This window comes from Manis pentadactyla, chromosome 14, assembly GCF_030020395.1.
Source record: "Manis pentadactyla isolate mManPen7 chromosome 14, mManPen7.hap1, whole genome shotgun sequence".
NCBI lineage: Eukaryota > Metazoa > Chordata > Mammalia > Pholidota > Manidae > Manis > Manis pentadactyla.
Genome location: NC_080032.1, coordinates 65,333,467 through 65,353,383, shown reverse-complemented (window position 1 = coordinate 65,353,383; position 19,917 = coordinate 65,333,467). Strand labels below are relative to the sequence as shown.

The following is a 19,917-nucleotide window of genomic DNA, read 5'->3' as shown; positions in this document are numbered from 1 at the left end:
GGGGTAGTGGGGCCCTGTTCTAACTTTTTGAGTTTAGCTTTAATGTCGGGGTAGCTTTGAGCCAGGAAGTATGTCATAAGGACATGTCTCCCATCAGGCGTTTCTGGGTCCAGGCTGGTATAGTGTAATAGGGCTTGAGTGAGTCTGTGTAAGAACTTGGAGGGAGCTTTTGAAAATTGATTATTTATGAGCTGTTTTTTTTCAGACTTGCTATTAAGCAGCAGGCGAAGATATCTTGAGAGCGGAGACTCACAGTGGTGTTATAATCTCAGTGTGGGTCTTGTTTGGGGACAGTGGTGGGGCCAGGGGGATAGGTGGGGTCAGTCCTGTGGGTTTAGGTGGCGTGCGTTTGGGCAAAGTCTCAAACTCGTCTGTGCTCTTCAGGAAGGAGGGTATTGGCCAGGAGCATGAAAATGTCATGATGTGTGAGGCTGTATGACTGGAGGGTCTATTGAAACTCTTTGATATATGTTGTGGGATCAGTGGAAAAGGAACTTAGGCGTTTCTGAAGTTGGGCTAAATCTCTTAAGGAGAAATGGACGTGAACGCGCACGATGCCTTCGGATCTTGCTACTTCTCGGAGGGGGGGCGATAATCTTGGGAGGCCCTCGGGACTGAGTGTGAGGGGGACTGAAGGGTTCTGGCTCAGTCTGGGGGGGAGAAACAGGTGATGGGGGCAAAGACAGAGGAGGCTGTTGGAACTTAGAGGGGAGCTGAAAGGCTCAGGCTTGATCTGCAGGGGGGTGAGGTGGGGGAGGAGATGGTGGTGGAGGAAGGGGGAGGGGCTGTTGTAGGAGAGGAGGGGGAAGGGAGTGAATGGGAGGCTTCTGCGGGGGAGACGGCTTGCAGGCTAGGAGAACTTGGGGGGAGGGCGGGAGGAGGAGGTGGAAAGCCTCGGTATAGGGAATCTCCTTCCAGTTTTTCAGGCGCTGGCAGTAGTTAAAGAGATCGCGAGTGATGTTAGGATCAAGAGTTCCCCCTGCGGGCCATTGGTTGTTATTGTCTAGGGGGTATGTCGGCCGATCTTGGGAGCAGTATTTACGGAGAAGTTTTGGTTTTATATCAGGTGTCAGGGAGAGGGTGGCTAGATACCTGAGCAGGCATTCAAGAGGTGAACTTCCAGGGAGGGATGAGGAGGCTCCCGTGGTAAAGGACAGAGAAGGAGACAAACAGGGGAAGACGAACGGAGACGCTCGGACTGGGAGCAGACGGCAAGGGGACAAAGGGCGTCCCCGGTGATCCTTGGGGGTCTGCGGAAACTCGTATACGAGTGGGTTTCTTAGGAAGTGTGGGTCGTCACCCAGACTTCTCTAAGAAGGCAGAGTGCCGGAGTCCGAGGTACTTAGTACTAGGAGTTTTCGGCGGACAGAACGGATTTTGGCAGGTAAAATGGAAGAAAGGAGTGGAAAAGGAGTCACCTCATTTATGGCTGTTGGAGGAGGGGCCTGAGGGTCCGCTGCAGCCGTGAAGGCCGGAGGCGGGAAGAGTTCTTTCTTTGTCCCTGAGCGTCAGGGCCTTGCCGGACGATCACAGTCAATGGCGCTGCGATAGCTCGGGGAAGAGTGGCCCGCTCCAGGGGGAAAACTTACCCAAAGGCCAAAGAGGAGTGGTGAGTGTGAGGAGCCAGCGCCGGAAAAAGAGGATGAGGGCAAGCTGCTGCTGGTGTCGGGGGGAAGACGGGGCCCAGTTGGGGTGTCCCGTCTCCTGGGTTTAGGCACCAATGAAAGGAAAGGAGCGACACACAGCAGCAATTCACCGGAGAAATCCGCTTTATTGGGGAAAGGTGCTGGGTTATATAGGAAGGGGCATGGGGTGATTGTGGTGTCACTTCTACGGGGCTGGTGGCTATTGGCTAGATGCTGGGAGTGGGAGTGGGGAGAGAGGTGATAGGTCTTTAGGTGGCGCCGTCGGGAACTGAGGACCCGGAAGAGAAGCCGGAAGTTCGCCATCTTACTGGTGGGGGCCCTTCAAGGACAAACATAAGATAGACATCCCCATTACAAAAGAGAGAAATCGGGAAGAGAGGGATGATGTGTTCCAAGCAAGTCTAAAACCTAGCAAGGCAAATTCCACTGGATCTTAAGGGCTTAGAATAATCTTCTTTGGCTGCTGCTCTGTTCTCTGTGCCCACTGAAATGGCAGTATCATCCCTGTGGTCTTAATAATGGCTTTGTTCCATGACTCTGTGGGCAGCCTTGCCACTGAGGCACTGGCAGCAGCATACTGGCCCACTGAAACTGAGGAGGTTCCCTAATCTCTGAAACTAAGGAAACAGCCTTACCCACTTGTGGTGGGAATGGAGGGCCTGATGAATTCTGAATCACCTTTGAGTCATTCTTCCCTTAAATGATAGTGCATGTTTTTAAAGAAATTTCTGTAATGCGTCCCGGAGTGGTTGTACCAATTTACAGTTCTGCCATTAGTGTGTGAGGGTTCCCTTTTCTCCGCATCATTGCCAACACTTTGTTATTTCTTCTTTTTTTGATTATCAGCCACTCTGATTCATGTGAGGTGGTATCTCATTGTGGTTGGTGATTTGTATTTCTCTGATGATTGGTGATATTGAGCATTTTTTTCATGTCTATTGGCCACCTGTGTGTCTTTGCATGAATAGATAAAGAAGATGTGGTACATATATACAAAGGAATGCTACTAAGCCATCAAAGAGAATCTTGCAGTTTTTGACAACATGGTTGGACCTAGAGGGTATTATGTTAAGTGAAATTAGTTAGACAGAGAAAGACAATACCATATGATTTCATTTATATGTGGAATCTAAAAAATAGAACAAACAAAACAAACAGACTGAGACCCACAGAACAGACTGGTGGTTGGCATAGGGGAGAGGGGTTGGGGGGATGAGTAAAATAGGTGGAAGGGAAAAAAATTAGAATGTTTTATATCTTGATCTGGGTGATGGATACATGAGTATATACACATGTAAAAACCCATCTAGCTGTGCACTAAGATTTATACATTTCATTGTAGGTACCTGAATATTAGAAAAAAAGAATGCATGCCTGAAGCAAATAGCTCTATTTTCTCATGCAGTAGAATAACAGAAACTCACTAGATTTCCTTCATTCTTCTTATTTTCTCTGTCCCCTTTAGTCTCAGTTGGCAGTATTAGGGCTAGTATAGTCCTATTTCAGTTTCTGATTTCAGCTGACATGTCTCATTGAATCCATGGGTAATCTATAGAGTAATTGTCCAGCCACATCCTTTGTGTTCTCTCCAGGACACACTTCCTCATTTTTTACAGTATGGAGAGAGAATTTTCCTGATCAAGTTCTGGCTCCTTTTTGCTCAGCATTTTCTTCAATCTCTCTCTTTCCTTTTGCATTTTACTATAAGCAGTAAGGAGAAATCAGTCCAACAGCTTTAACATCTTGCTTAGAAATCTTCTCAGCTAAATATCTAATGTCACTCACAAGTTCTACTTACCACAAAATATTAGAACAAATTCAGCAAATTTTTTGTCATTTTATAATAAGAATTGCCCTTCCTCCACTTTCTAATAACATGTTCCTAATTTCCATCTGATCATCATATTATGTTTATCCTTTCTTTTGTTAAGGTGGGGTATCACATTGATTGCTTTGTGAATATTGAACCATCCATGCATCCCTAGAAAAGATCCCACTTGGTTGTGGGGAATGATCTTGTTAATGTATTTCTGAATTCAGTTTGCTAGTATTTTGTTGAGGATTTGTGTCTATGTTCATCACAGATGTTAGTCTGTAATTTTCTTTTTTATATTGTCTTGGTCAGGTTTTCGGTCAGGATGATGCTGGCCTCATAGAAGGAATTTGAAAACTTCCCTACCTTTTCAACTTTTTGGAGTATCTTGAGGATAGTTGTCAACTCTTAAATATTTGGTAGAATTCACCTGTAAAGCCATGTGGTCCTGGAATTTTGTTTGTTGGAAGTCTTTTGATTGCTGGTTCTCTTTTGTTACTTGTTTCTGGTGTTCAAGTTTTCTATTTCTTTCTGGTTTAGTCTTGGAAGATTGCATGTTTCTAGGAATTTATCCATTTATTCTAGGTTGTCCAGTTTGTTGGCGTATAATTTTTCATAGTAGTCTCTTAAAATTGTATTTCTGTGGTGTTGTAAATTCTCTTTATCATTTCTGATTTTATTTTATTTGGGACCTCTGTTTCTTAATGAGACTAACTAAAGGTTTATCAATTTTGTTTACCTTTTCAAATAACCAGCTATTATTGATCTTTTGTATTTTTTTAGTTTCATTGATCTTATATATTTCTTTTAGTCTCTATTTTATTTATTTTCATTCTGGTGTTTATTATTTCCTTCCTTCTACTAATATGGGCTTTGTTCTTTTTTCTAGTTTCTTTAGGTGTAAGATTAGATTGTTTGAGATTTTCCTTATTTCCTGAGGTTGGCTTGTATCACTATAAACCTCTCCTTTAGAACTGCTTTTGCTGCATCTCAAAGATTTTGAAGGATCTTGTTTCTATTTTCATTATTATTGAATTATTTTTTGATTTCCTCTTTTATTCTTCATTGACCCATTGGTTGTTTAGTAACATGTTGCTTAGACTCCACCTTTGTGTTTTATCCAGTTTTTTTCTTGTGATTCATTTCCAGTTTATTGATTTTTCTGTCTGGATGATCTATCCATTGATGTAAGTGGGTGTTAAAGTCCCATCTTATTATTGTATGACTATCAATTTCTCCCTTTGTGTCTGTTAATGTTTGTTTCATATATCTAGGTGCTTCACTGTTGGGTGTGTAGATATTTACAATTATTGCATCTCCTTGCTGTACTGAATGCTTAATCATTATCTTTATTTGTCTCTTATTAGTGATATAAGTACAGCTACTCCAGGTTTTTTTTTTTCCATTCACACAGAATGTCTTTTTCTATTTCTTTGGTTTCAGTCTGTGTCTTTAGGTCTGAAGTGAGTCTCTTGTAGGCAGCATATGATGGGTCTTGTTTTTTCATCCATTTAGTCACCCTGTGTCCTTTGATTGGAGCATTTAGTCCATGGTGTATAGAAAAGCAACTGATTTCTGTATATTGACTTTATATCCTGCAATGTTACTGAATTCATTATTAGACTTACTGATTTATTATTAGTAACAGTTTAATATTTGGGATTTTCAATATGTAAGAGCATATTATCAACAAATAGCAGTAATTTTACTTCTTCCTTTCATTTTTTGGTGCCTTTAATTTCTTTGTTTCACTGATTACTCTAGCTAGGACTTCCAGTACTATGTTGAATAAAAATGGTGAGAGTGGAGATCTTTATCTTGTTCCTGATCTTAGAGAAAAAGCTTTCAATTTTTCTCCATTGAGTATGATGTTAGCTATGGATTTGTTGTATATAAACTTTATTATGTTGAGATATATTCCATAACTATAACTAATCTGTTGAGGGTTTTTATCGTGAAGGATGTTATGTTTAGTCAAATGCTTTTTCTGCATGTATTGAGATGATCATATGACTTATTTTTTTATTGAAGTATCATTGATATACAATCTTATATTGGTTTCAAGTATATAACAGAGTGATTTAACACTTACTCATATTATTGAATCCTCATCCCCCACTAGTGTGATTACTGTCTGTCAACATAGAAAGATATTATGGAATCATTGACTATATTTGCCATGCTGTACCATTATCACCTTGACCGACTTATATTATGATTGAGAATTTTTGTGCCCCTTATCCACCTCACCCTTCCCACCCACCCACCACCACCCTCCCCCTATGGTAACCACTAGTCACTTCTCAGTGTCTGTAAGTCTACTGCTGTTTTGTTCATTCTGTTTTGCTTTATTTATATTCCACATGACTGAATAATATATGTACCACATCTTGTTTATCCATTCATCTATTGATGGACACTTAGGTTGCTTCCATATCTTGGCTATCATAAATAAAGCAGTGATAAACATAGCAGAACATATATCTTTCTGAATTAGGAATTTTGTTTTCTTCAGGTAAATTCCTAGAAGTGGAATTATTGGGTCAAATGGTATTTCTACTTTTAGTTTTTTGAGGAACCTCCATATTGCTTTCTACAACATTTGCAGCAATTTACATTCCAACCAACAGTGTTGGAGGGTTCCCATTTCTCCACATCCTTACCAGCATTTGTTATTTCTTGTCCTTTGGATAGTGGCTACCCTAACTGGTGTGAGGTGATATCTCATTGTGGTTTTAATTTGCATTTCCCTGATGATTAGTAATGTGGAACATCTTTTCATGTGTCTTTTGACCATTTGTACTTCTCTGAAATCTGTTCAGGTATTCTGAATATCTGTTCAGGTATTCTGCCCATTTTTTAGTTGGGTTGTTTGTTTTTTGGGTGTTGAGGCATATGAGCTCTTTCTGTGTTTTGGATGTTAACCCCTTACCAGATGAATTGTTTATGAATATATTTTCCCATACTGTAGGTTGCCTTTTTGTTCTGCTGCTGGTGTCCTTTTCTGTACAGAAGCTTTTTAGTTTGATATAGTCCCACTTGTTTATTTTTTATTTTGTTTCCCTTGCCTGGGCAGATGTGTCCAGGAAAAAATTTCTCATGCTTATATTCAAGAGGTTTTTGCTCATGTTTTCTTAAAAGAGTTTATGGCTTCATGTCTTACATTTAGGTATTTGATCCATTTTGAGTTTACTATTGTGTATGGAGTTGGACAGTAATACAGTTTCATTCTCTTCTCTTTCATATAGCTGTCCAGTTTTCCCAACACCAGTTATTGAAGAGGCTGTCATTTCCCCATTGTATATTCATGGTTCTTTTATTGTATATTAATTGACCATATATATATATATGTATGCATTTATTTCTGGGTTCTGAGTTCTGTTCTGTTGATCTATGGGTCTATTCTTGTGCCAGTGCCATTCTGTTTTGATTACTGTAGCTTTGTGATATAGCTTGAAGTCAGGGAGAAGAATACCCCCAGCTTTGTTGTTCTTCTTCAGGATTGCTTTGGCTATATTGTGGTTCCATATGAATTTTGGGATTATTTGTTCTAGTTCATTGAAAAATACCATTGGTGTTTTGATAGGGATTGCAATGAATCTTCAAATTGCTTTGGGCAGGATGACCATTTTGACAATAGTAATTCTTCCTATCCACGAGCACAGGATAGATGACCATTTATTGGTGTCTTCTTTAATTTCTCTCATGAGTGTCTTATAGTTTTTAGCGTACAGGTCTTTCACCTCCTTGGTTAGATTTATTTGTAAGTATTTTATTCTTTTTGATTCAAGAGAGTAGCTTAAAGTAACATAGTGATACTACTTCCTCTTTCTTGTTTCTTGTTTCATTGCTATTGTTTCATTTATACATTAGCATACATAATTTCATATATTTTTGCTATAATTTTGAGCAAACTGTCATATATTAAGTCAATTAAGAATACAAAAGATTAAAGTTCTTATTTTACCTTCATTATTCCTTCTTTGGTAATCATCCTTTTTAATGTAGATCCATGTTTTTCTGACCTATATTATTTTTCCTTTTCTCTAAAGAACTTATTTTAACATTTCTTGGAATGCAGATCTAGTGGCATCAAATTCCCTCAACTTTTGTTTTCTGAAGGAGTCCTTTTTTTATCCTCATCTTTGAAGATTAATTTTGCAGGGTACAGAATTAGGGTGGAATTTTTTTCTCTCAACACTTTAAAATTTTCACTTCACTCTCTTCTTGCTTCCATGGTTTCTGAGAAATCTGCTGTAATATCTTTGCTCCTCTATAGGAGCTTGATTTTTTTTACTCTGGCTTCCTTAAGGATTTTTCTTTGTCTTTGATTTGATTCTGTCTGATTTTACTAGACTTTGTAGTTGAATATGATATGTTGAGGTGTATTTTTCTTCAGCATTTATCCTGCTTGGTGTTTTCTTGGGCTTCCCATATCTGAAATTTGATATCTGTCATTAATTTTGGGGAAATTTTTGAACCTTATTGTTTGAATATTTCTTCTGTTTTTTATCTTTATTCTCCTTCTAATTTTCCCATTATGTAAATGTTACACCTTTTGTATCTGCCCCACATTTCTTGGATATCCTGGCCTGACTTTTTTTTCTTTCATTTTTTTTTCTCTTTGCTTTTTATTTTTGGAGGCTTCTATTGAGATATTCTCATGCTCAGAGATTTCTTTTACTCAGCTATGACCTGTCTACTAATCAACTCACTAAAGGCACTTTTCCTTTTTCTTGTAGTATTTTTGATCTCTGGCATTTCTTTATGGTTCCTTATTGGAATGTCCATCTCTCTGCTCATATTGCCCAGCTGTTCTTGCATGCTGTCTGCATTGTTCATTAAAGCTCTTACCATTTTAATCATAGTTGTTTTAAATTCTGGTGTGATATTTCCAACATCTCTGACACATCTGAGTCAAGTTCTGATGCTTGCTCTGGCTTTTCAGACTGTGGGTCTTTTTTAAATTTAATTTAATTTATTTCTGCTATCATTAATCTATAATTACATGAAGAACACTATGTTTACAAGGCTCCCCCCTCACCAAGTCCCCCACATATACCCCACTACAGTCACTGTCCATCAGCATAGCAAGATGCTGTATAATCACCACCTGTCTTCTCTGTGTTGCACAGCCCTCCCCATACCCCCCCACAACACTATACTTGCTAATCGTAATGCCCCCTTTCTTTTTCCCCACCCTTGTCCCTCCCTGCCCACCCATCATCCCCAGTCCCTTTCCCTTTGGTAACTGTTAGTCCATTCTTGGATTCTGTGATTCTGCTGCTGTTTTGTTCCTTCAGTTTTTCTTTGTTCTTATACTCCACATATGAGTGAAATCATTTGGTACTTGTCTTTCTCCGCCTGGCTTATTTCACTGAGCATAATACCCTCTAGCTCCACCCATGTTGTTGCAAATGGTAGGATTTGTTTTCTTCTTATGGCTGAATAATATTCCATTGTGTATATGTACCACATCTTCTTTATCCATTCATCTACTGATGGACACTTAGGTTGCTTCCATTTCTTGGCTATTGTAAATAGTGCTGTGATAAATATAGGGGTGCATCTGTCTTTTTCAAACTGGAGTGCTGTATCCTTAGGGTAAGTTCCTAGAAGTGGAATTCCTGGGTCAAATGGTATTTCTATTTTGAGCATTTTGAGGAACCTCCATACTGCTTTCCACAATGGTTGAACTAATTTACATTCCCACCAGCAGTGTAGGAGGGTTCCCTTTTTCTCCACAACCTCGCCAACATTTGTTGTTGTTTGTCTTTGGATGGTAGCCATCCTTACTGGTGTGAGGTGATATCTCATTGTGGTTTTAATTTGCATTTCTCTGATGACAAGCAATGTGGAGCATCTTTTCATGTGTCTGTTGGCCATCTGAATTTCTTCTTTAGAGAACTGTCTATTCAGCTCTGCTGCCCATTTTTTAATTGGATTATTTGCTCTTTGTTTGTTGAGGTGTGTGAGCTCTTTATATATTTTGGATGTCAACCCTTTATCGGATCTATCATTTATGAATATATTCTCCCATACTGTAGGATACCTTTTTGTTCTATTGATGATATCATTTGCTGTACAGAAGCTTTTCAGCTTGATATAGTCCCACTTGTTCATTTTTGCTGTTGTTTTCCTTGCCTGGGGAGATATGTTCAAGAAGAGGTCACTCATGTTTATATCTAAGAGATTGTTGCCTATGTTTTTTTCTAAGAGTTTTATGGTTTCATGACTTACATTCAAGTCTTTGATCCATTTTGAATTTACTTTTGTGTATGGGGTTAGACGGTGATCCAGCTTCATTCTCCTACATGTAGCTGTCCAGTTTTGCCAGCACCATCTATTGAAGAGACTGTCATTTCCCCATTGTATGTCCATGGCTCCTTTATCATATATCAATTGACCATATATGTTTGGGTTAATGTTTGGAGTCTCTATTCTGTTCCATTGGTCTGTGGCGCTGTTCTTGTGCCAGTACCAAATTGTCTTGATTACTGTGGCTTTGTAGTAGAGCTTGAAGTTGGGGAGTGAGATCCCCTCCACTTTATTCTTCCTTCTCAGGATTGCTTTAGCTATTTGGGGTCTTTGGTGTTTCCATATTAATTTTTGAACTATTTGTTCTAGTTCATTGAAGAATGCTGTCGGTAATTTGATAGGGATTGCATTGAATCTGTATATTGTTTTGGGCAGGATGGCCATTTTGACAATATTAATTCTTCCTAGCCAGGAGCATGGGATGAGTTTCCATTTGTTAGTGACCTCTTTAATTTCTCTTAAGAGTGCCTTGTAGTTTTCAGGGTATGAGTCTTTCACTTCCTTGGTTAGGTTTATTCCTAGGTATTTTATTCTTTTTGATGCTATTGTGAATGGAATTGTTTTCCTGATTTCTCTTTCTATTAGTTCATTGTTAGTGTATAGGAAAGCCACAGATTTCTGTGTGTTAATTTTGTATCCTGCAACTTTGCTGAATTCAGATATTAGTTCTAGTAGTTCTGGAGTGGAGTCTTTGGACTGTGGGTCTTTTTGTTTTTGTTTTGTTTTGCCTTTTAGTATGTCTTGTAATTTTTTCTCATTAGCTGTACATGACATACTGAGTAAAAGGAACTTGTATAAATACACCTTTAGTAATGTGGTGGTGAGGTGTGTGCAGGGAGGGGAAGCATTTTACAGTTCTATGCCTGGTCTTATTTTTTCAGTGAGTCTTTGCCTCTGGGCTTTGAATGTAAAGTGCTTCTCAGTTGTTTTGTTCACCTGTCTTAAAGTGGAACAGATGGCTAGAGTGGGTTGGAGTTGGGTATTTCCCTTTCCTTAGTCAGGCTCTGATAAAACCACAGTTGGCTAGGCTCTGGTAAGATAGTTTCTCCTGAGGGCAAACCTTGTTGAGAATAGAATGCACTGGTATATTTCAAAATGGTACATATTCCCCTCTTCTTGCCAGAAGCATGAGAGGACTTTTCTCAGATATTCACAGTGAGAACCTGGCAGAGCTCAAGGAGGTAAACTCAAAAGTTTTGCCCTTCTCCATCGCTGACTGGATCATCCTGGAATTTTTTTCATTAGATTTGTCCACACTGACCTTACAACAGTTCAGCAATTACAGTTCAGGTTTCTCTACCCTGGGGCTGGTTCCCATGCAGGTTTCAGCTCCTGGGTTTCTGATCCAGTAAGCTGTAATTCTCTGTATTTGCTTTTCCAATTTTGAAGGCAGTGGTTTGCTCTGTGAAGGGTTGTTGATACTCTGTTCAGCTTTTTGCCTGTTGTTAGAATGGAGTAGTGACTTCCAAGCTTCTTTCTTACATGCCAAAATGGAAACTGAAAGACTATTTATTTATTTATTTATTTACTCTTTTTAGTCTACTTTGTCTCTATTGTTTGATTGGATAATTTCGCTTAGTTTTTCAAATCACTTATTTCTCTGTCCTCTCCATTCTGCTGATGAGCTCATCCACTGAGCTTTTTGTTTTGGTTATTATCTTCTTCAATTATAATATTTGTTTGGTTTTTCTTTGTGCTTTAAGTTGCTGAAGTTTTCTATTTCTTTGCTGAGGCTTTCTATTTTTTCATTAGGTTCAAACATATTTGTTCTTTTTTGTTGAAGCATGTTTGTCATACTTTCTTTAAAATCTTTGTCAAATAATTTTAGTATCTCTGTTATCTTGGTATTGACATATATTTTCTTTTTTAAAAATTAATTCTGAGAACTTCATGGTTCTTGGTATAATGAGTGATTTTCCAATGAAGCATGGACATTTTTATATTATGTTCTGAGAGTCTGGATCTTATTTAAACCTTCTGTTTTAGTTGGATTTTCCTGACACCCCTCTGGCAAGGGAAAGGGGTCTCTGCCTTGTCACTGCCTGATGTAGGTGGACTTGACTTCCTTGACACCAGATGGGCAGTGACTCCATGTTACTGCTGGGTGAAATGGCAGTTCCAATTTCTGTGTGGTCTCCCTTGGTCTTTAGTTTTAATAATACACACACTTAAAAAATTACTTTTATTATAATACACATTTATATATTCTCTCAATACAGAGAAAGACTGGAGCTGCTGCCCAAAGAATTGGAAGCCATTTGGTTCCAACTGCTACTTTATTTCTACTGTAGTAAAAAATTGGACTGAAAGTGAGAAGAACTGCTTGGGAATGAAGGCTCACCTACTGGTGATCAACAGCAAGGATGAGCAGGTACTTACTATAGATAATGGACCCAGGAGCCCTACCTGGCTTTTGTACATACACCTCTCTTGTCTATTTTTTTGTTTTATTGTTTGGGGATAATGGTGCTATGACAGAAGGCTCTTGGCAAAATGATTAGGAAAGGCTACCAAGGCCTTTAAATTCCATACCTTCTTCCTGTTTCTGTAAATTAGCCTCTTCCAAAATAAATTGGGGAATCTATACTATAAAATGTGGAGTTGGAGTAGAAGGATAAAAATATGTCAGACCGAAATATCAGTTTATTAGTTCAACATGCAAATGTTTTGTAAATTGTTAACTTTTTAACAGAGGAGGGCTATCAGATCAAATAGGGAAATAAAGTTCAATCATGAGGAGTCACAATCAACAATCAGAAATGAAGTTAAAGAATTTCCAAAGTTATGAAAGGAAAAAGATTTAATCTGCAAACATTTTCTAATGCATCACTTTGCACCATGTCTTCATTACCATCTCTTAGTGAAGAAAAGAGGGGAAGTGAGTCTGAGATGAGAATTCATTATGGTCATGGATAGAAAGTGCTTCCATAGGTATTGAACATTGCAGTGTTCTGAATATTTGTGTCCCCAAAATTCATATTTTGATATCCTAACCCCCAAAGATGATAGTATTAGGAGATGGGGTCTTTGGGAGGTAATGAGGATGGAGCCTTCATGAATGGAATTAGTGTTCTTATAAAAATGAGACCACACACAGCTACCTTGCCCCTTCCATTATGTGAAGACATGGTGAGAAGGTGCCAGCTACAAACCAGGAAGAGAGCCTTCACCCAACCACGCTAGTACCCTGATCTGGGACTTCCCGCCTCCAGAACTGTGAGAAATAAACCTCTATTGTTCAAAAGCCACCCAGTCTGTGCAATTTTGTTACAGCAGTCTGAGAAGACTAAGACAAACATCATGCTTGCTAGTGATATCTTTGATCCTGTTCTGCTCAGCCAGGGAAGATTTGGGCTCCTGGGCAGGGCCGCCCTCCAGGGAGTGGCTCCTCCTGGGTCCTCCCCTTTTCTTCTTCCTCAGGCCATAGGAACTCAGTTCTAGCTGAATATTTAAAGGTTCTGACTCCTTTCTTTTCTTCCCTCAGGATTTCATTACCAAGAATCTGTATACACAACATGCTTATTTTATAGGACTGTCAGACCCAGAGGGGAAGCACCAGTGGCAGTGGGTTGATCAGACGCAGTACAGTCAAAGTGTCACGTGAGTATAGGAATCCTGTCTTTGGTCATACAGGAATTTTAGGGTGTTCCAACCATCAGTTATTACATAAAATATCTCACTCTTCCCATTGAATCATCACAAGAACTCTATGAGATACACATTAATGTTTTTCCCACTTAGAGATGAAGAAACTGAGTTTTAAGAGTTTTGGTAACTCAGCAGAGGTTATCCAGCAGTGGGAACTGTGGTCCTCAAACTTAGCTCAATTTGATACCAAAAAACCCTGCTTTTACCATACATTATATCTCTAAACATAACAAAAATTCATGCCAATTAAGACCACAACTAATTATTAAGATTTAATATCTCTCATAAAACTAATAAGCTAAATTCTGATACCTATGATATCTCATAATTATGGGGTCTTTTTAAATTGAGTACCTTAGTATATTTTAGCACATTACCACCTTTGATCTTCACATCACTGTGTGAAACATGTAGGAATATTATTGTAGTCTCTTTTTAAAATATGGAAATTAGGAAAATTAAATTACTTGTCCAGGATAACAGGGATCATAGCAGATTCAGAGGTTTTAACTAGTTCTTCAGTCTCCAAAAGCAGGTGCCCAAAGAAAAGAAGCTACAGTGACACTTGGTTCTAGGGTGAAATCTTTTTGTCACTATGGACAGTCCCCTGGGAGCAGGACATAATGATGGACAGATAGAAGGGAGCCTCTGGGATGTCTGCTGGGAGAATCTTTAATACAATCAGAAGACAGTGCTGGGTGAGAGAAGCACAGCTTTGAAAGGAAATGCCAGAGACTTAGATGAAGAGAAACTGTGTGGAAGTGGGGAAAGAATGATGTGGGCATATCTGACCTTGGCTTCTACACAGTTCAACCACAGCCCCTTCCCCAACTGTCTCTAAGCCTTTTCAAAGCACTATTAAAAAAACATCCTCATCGTTTTTTTCCCTTTCAGATTCTGGCACTCAGGTGAACCCAGTAATCCTGAGGAGGGTTGTGTTTTGCTAAATTTTCGTTCTTATTCAAGATCCTGGGGCTGGAATGATATCCCTTGCCGTGAACAACAGATGTCACTCTGCAAAATGAGGAAGATCTACCTGTGAATTAAACATTCTGCATGAGCATGTGGTTGAATTGGTATCCACCATTATAATAGCTGATTTGCTTTTTCTACCCATGTGAAGTCTTGTGTGAAGGATCTCCATAGAATTTTTCAGTAGGCTGTCACCCATTCCACTTTTGATAGAATCAGTGTACACATTCATTTATAAAATGAACATATATTGAACATTTCCCATGTTCAGACCTTATACTGGAGACCAGTGGGGGAGCATGCACCTCCTCTCCTCTTTGTCAGACTCCTAAGGGGTTAGGTACTTTTATAGTTATGTGATGTGGCTCCTCTGTCTGTCTGGATTTTTCTCTTTATGAGTTGGTCAAAAGCAAGATAATCCCAACCATTACTTTCCATTTCTCCCAGACATCCTTAGTACCTCTAAGTGAAAGCATATTCTGTAACAGTTCAATATCATGCACATCAATGGAAGTTAAGTTCCAGCTTTGGCCCAGGAGACTCTTAGGAATCATTAACATTCTCTGTTGGGTCTTGGACTTTCACTTAACAGCAGGGTACAGGCCAAGGGAAATCAGAAATCGAGTATTAGAGATTTAAAATTAGAGAACTGAGATTAGAAGTTATTACTGATAAGAGGACATGGATCTGTATTCATCTAGTATTCTGGTAGTTTTTTCTTGTTTTATAGTTTCTAAATGTGAATTTCCACTCAACATGGCTCCTGGTTTATTTATATTTCCCTGTTTACTAAAGTTCTTACAGATGATTTTCTTTTTACTATAATATAAAATACATCATGTTTGCAACTAAGCCTGTTATTCATTGCCTTAATATGGTAATTGTAATTGATCATGATAAAGCTGATTCTAGCCATGGCTTTTCCAATATGACCTTCTGAGATTCACTCTGATTATCTTGATGCAACTGAGTAATTACATTTGCCACTCATTTTCTGACTATATCTGAAAATGAGGAATTTTTATACAGTCTGATCTTATCCATCATGTATAGAATTTATCGGTTTACTTCTCAGAGAGCAACTTACTAACAATTCTGGGAGAATTCTAGGGGAACTTATTTATAATGAGCTTTTCCCATTATCATTTCATTAATATGGGGATAGTGTAAAGGGAGGGCATAAAGAACGTTTACTGAATGCCTTTGATTGGCAGAATAGAGGATGTACTTGAACTGGAGCAAAATGGAGAATGGTGATTATTAGTCACTGCTGGGTCTTTTCTCTAACTCCCACCTTATATTTTCTGAATGTGGTTCAGATCCTATTTTCTTTAATTTTCCCTGGAGCATCAGTAAGTCAAGACTGTGGGCAATAGATTTCATGTAATATTTGTGTTTAAAGAGTGGTATTAAAGTGAAGAAGCATCCAACTGACTCCCAATCAGTGGACAGAATTGTGAAAAATAATAAAATCACTTTAAGCCACTAAGTTTTGGGAGTGGTTTATTATTCAACAATATATAACTGAAACACCTTTGACCTATGTTACAGTTTTGAACCAAATTCTGAAAATAGTGACATATATTCAATCATGCTGCTGTCTCTAAAAAGATTAGTGACAATTTTAAAATGAGAGTACATGAATTTTACCTTAGTGAATAAAATGCAATATTAAGGTGTTGACTTTTTATCATTTAATTCCTATTATTGTATAGTGGGCATATTATATTATATCATAGGTATGTGGTTCTTAAATAAATTTTCAATATTAAATGGGCATATGCTACATTATTTTTATTGTTAAAGGTGTGCAATCAGAAATTGTTCTGAGATCACTCTTCTAGAAGATGAATCTCAAAATGCTTAATTAAAGTTTAGGTACATGTTCTCTATAAGGTGAAAGAAAAAGACAGGCTCCATTCAGAACTGTTAGAATAAAATGTGTTTATGTGTTGGTTTATTTGGCAGATATGTTTAAGTCTGTAAATGAAATATAACTTAGAATTTGAGGCTCTATTTTCATCTTTACAGTTGCTGTTAAAAGCAAATAATCCTGGAAACAAAGGAGTCTACCAACACTTGAAGCCCTTTTGGTCAATCTGCCACTTAGTAAGTAGAAGATGAAGCTGACACTGAATGCACAGTACTAGCTTTTGCCCATTGGAATTAAAATGATCATCCTGGATGATTTCTCTGATGGTGGGAATCTGCTGACACCTGAAAACTCTTAGGGCCTATTTAATGTCATTTTGTTTAGATGATTTAATACTGAAACATGCAGTAATACTTCTTTCTTTGTTAAAATGGAAATTGTCAATCATGAACACTTTGTCAAAGATGAATTCAATGACTCAAGTATGGAGATAGTAATGTAAGAATTCAAATTTATAAGCCAAATGTCCAGTAAAAGGGTTTGAAATCATGTTCTGTCTGCACAGTGAAATGCTCTGCATCAGTTAAAATTGTAGCAAATGGAACTTGATAATAAAGAACCAGTGTTTAGTCTTGTGGTACATATTGTTGACCTCTTTATCCCTTCTCCTTACAAATAAATGTCTGCATTGTTCAGAGAAAGAAATGTCTATCTTTTGTGCAGCCCATGTGTTTTGGGATCTCACATCCAGCTCTGTGGGTGGATATTGATTAACCCAAGGCAATCAAAACAATCACCTGAGTGGTTGGCTTAGGACACACAGGAATTTTCCAAGTCATGCTAATGAATCACCTTTCCTTCTTCCCAGGAGTCAGAACGAATCTCCCTCTCCCAAAGACTATGTCCCAAAGAATATGAACAGAGAATTACGTAGTCCTGCGTCCTACTGACCCATCACCAGAATATCATGCAGAGTATTCCCACTGCCCTAATTGCCTATTCATCTCTCTCCACCTCCTCTCAGCAACCATTGATCTTTTTATTTGCTCCATAGTTTTGCCTTTGCCAGAATGTCATATGGTCAGAATTATAAAGCACGTAGCCTTTTCAAATTGGTTTCTTTCACTTAATAATAAGTATTTAAGGGTTCATCCATGTCTTTCTGTGGCTTGATAGCTTGTTTGTTTTTAGCATCGAACATATTCCTCTGTGGGATGTACCACAGTTTATTTATCCATTCACTTAGTGAAGGACATTCGTGGTTGCTTCCAAGTTCTGTCAGTTATTAATAAAGTTGCTATAAACATCTGTGTGCATGTTTTTGTGTGCTCATAAATTTTCAACTGCTTTGGGTAAATACTAGGGGATGTGATTACTGGATTGTATGGTAAAGGTATTTTAGTTTGTAAGAAACCTCAAAACTGTATTCCAAAATACCTTCATTCCGAATTCCCACCAACAATGATTGAGAGTTCCTGTCTCTCCACATCATGACTAATAATTGATTTGGGCCATTCTAATAGGTGTACAGTGGTATTTCATTGTTTTCATTTGCTTTTCCTTGATCACATACAATGTGGAGCACATTTTCACATGCTTATTTGTACCTGTCTGTCTTCTTTGGTGAGGTGTCTGTTCAGGTCTTTGGCCCATGATTTGTACTGATATATAAACACATTAGTTTCAAGTGTACAGCACAGTGGTTCAGCAGTTCCCCATATTATAAATCCTCACCCCCACTAGTACAGCTACTGTCTGTCAACATAGGAAGATGTTACAGAATCATTGGCTGTATTCTCCATGTACTAATATACCCATGACCTACCTACATTATGCTTGAGAATTTTTGTGCCCCTTTATCCCCCTTACCTTCCCCACCCATCCACCCATCCTAACCCTCCCTCCTGGTAACCACCAGTCCCTTCTCAGTGTCTATGAGTCTACTGCTGTTTTGTTAATTCTGTTTTGCCTTGTATTTACATATTCCACAAGTAAGTGAAATCATATGGCATTTGTCTTTCTCCACCTGGCTTACTTCTCTGAGAATACCCTCTAGCTCCATCCACATTGTTGGAAAAGGCAGGATTTCTTTTCTTTTTATGGTTTAATAGTATTCCATTGTGCATATGCACCACCTCTTCTTTATCCATTCATCTACTGATGGGCACTTGGGTTACTTCCGTATCTTGGCTATTGTAAATAAAAGAGCAATAAATATAGAAGTGAATATATATTTTTGGATCAGGGATTTTGTTTTCTTTGGGTAAATTCCTAGAAGTGGAATTACTGGGCTGTATGGTATTTCTATTTTTAGTTTCTTGAGGAACCTCCATACTGCTTTCCATAGTGGCTGCACCAATTGACATTCCCACCAACAGTGTAGGAAGGTTCCTATTTCTCTGCATCCTCACCAACACTTGTTATTTCTTGTGTTTTGAACAGTGACTATTCTAACTGGTGTGAGGTGATGTTTCATTGTGGTTTTAACTTGCATTTCCCAGATGATTAGCAATGAGGAGCATCTTTTCATGTGTTTGGCCCATTTTTAATTGGGTATTTCCTTACTGTTGAGTTTTAAGAGTTCTTTGTGTATTTTGGGTAATAGTCCTTTATCAGATACATCTTTTGCAAATATTTTCTTCCAGTCTGTCACTTGTCTTATAACTCTCTTGACACTTTTGCAGAGCAGAAAATTTTCACTTCAATGAAGTCCAGCTTATCAGTTCTTTCTTTCATGGATCATGTCTTGGTGTTGTATCTAAAAAGGCACCACCATACTCGAGGTTGTTTAGATATTCTCCCATGTTATCTCCTGGGAGTTTCATAGTTTTGCATTTTACATTTAAGTCCACGATCCATTTTGAGTTACTTTTTGTGAAGGATGTAAGGTCTGTGTGTAGATTCCTGGTTTTGCACATGGATGTCTAATTGTTTCAGCACCTTTTGTTGAGGAAAGTATCTTTACTTCATCATATTGCCTTTTTAAATATTTCACATATAAGTGATCTCATATGATATTTTTTAGTATGACTTATTTCACTTTAGCATAGTGCACTTGATGTCCACCCATGCTGTTGCAAATGACAAGGTTCCATTCTTTGTTTATGGCTGAATAATATTCCATTATATATATATATACACCACAGTTTATCCATTTGCAAATGTATATTTTGAAATCAAAACAATTATTTTAAAAATACATTTTTTTATAATGTGAACTGTAAATTAGGAAAAGAAATTTGGCTTTCCTTTCTTCAAATATTCCAGAAGAGCCTTTCAAAAGCTTCAGAATATTTTTTTGGGGGGGGGATTTACCCTCATGTTTTTTTGTTTTTTTTTTGAGAGGGCATCTCTCATATTTATTGATAAAATGGTTGTTAACAACAATCAAATTCTGTATAGGGGAGTCAATGCTCAATGCACAATCATTAATCCACCCCAAGCCTAATTCTCGTCAGTCTCCAATCTTCTGAAGCATAATGAACAAGTTCTTACATGGTGAACAAATTTTTACATAGTGATAAGTTCTTACATGGTGAACAGTACAAGGGCAGTCATCACAGAATCTTTCGGTTTTGATCACGCATTATGAACTATAAACAATCAGGTCAAATATGAATATTCGTTTGATTTTTATACTTGATTTA

The 19,917-nt window shown here is 38.0% G+C and overlaps 1 protein-coding gene across 1 annotated transcript in view; it reads left to right on the top strand.

Annotated features, from left to right (window-relative positions):
• The window catches only part of CLEC4A (C-type lectin domain family 4 member A), a 36,556-nt gene extending 19,659 nt beyond the window's left edge, over positions 1-16,897 (top strand). Inside the window, exons 4-6 of the mRNA XM_036909938.2 lie at positions 11,997-12,148; positions 13,262-13,377; positions 14,320-16,897. Coding sequence (XP_036765833.2) covers positions 11,997-12,148; positions 13,262-13,377; positions 14,320-14,467 — 416 coding nt within the window. The 3' untranslated portion in view covers positions 14,468-16,897. The remainder of the gene's footprint in view (positions 1-11,996; positions 12,149-13,261; positions 13,378-14,319) is intronic.
• Positions 16,898-19,917: the final 3,020 nt, after the last annotated feature.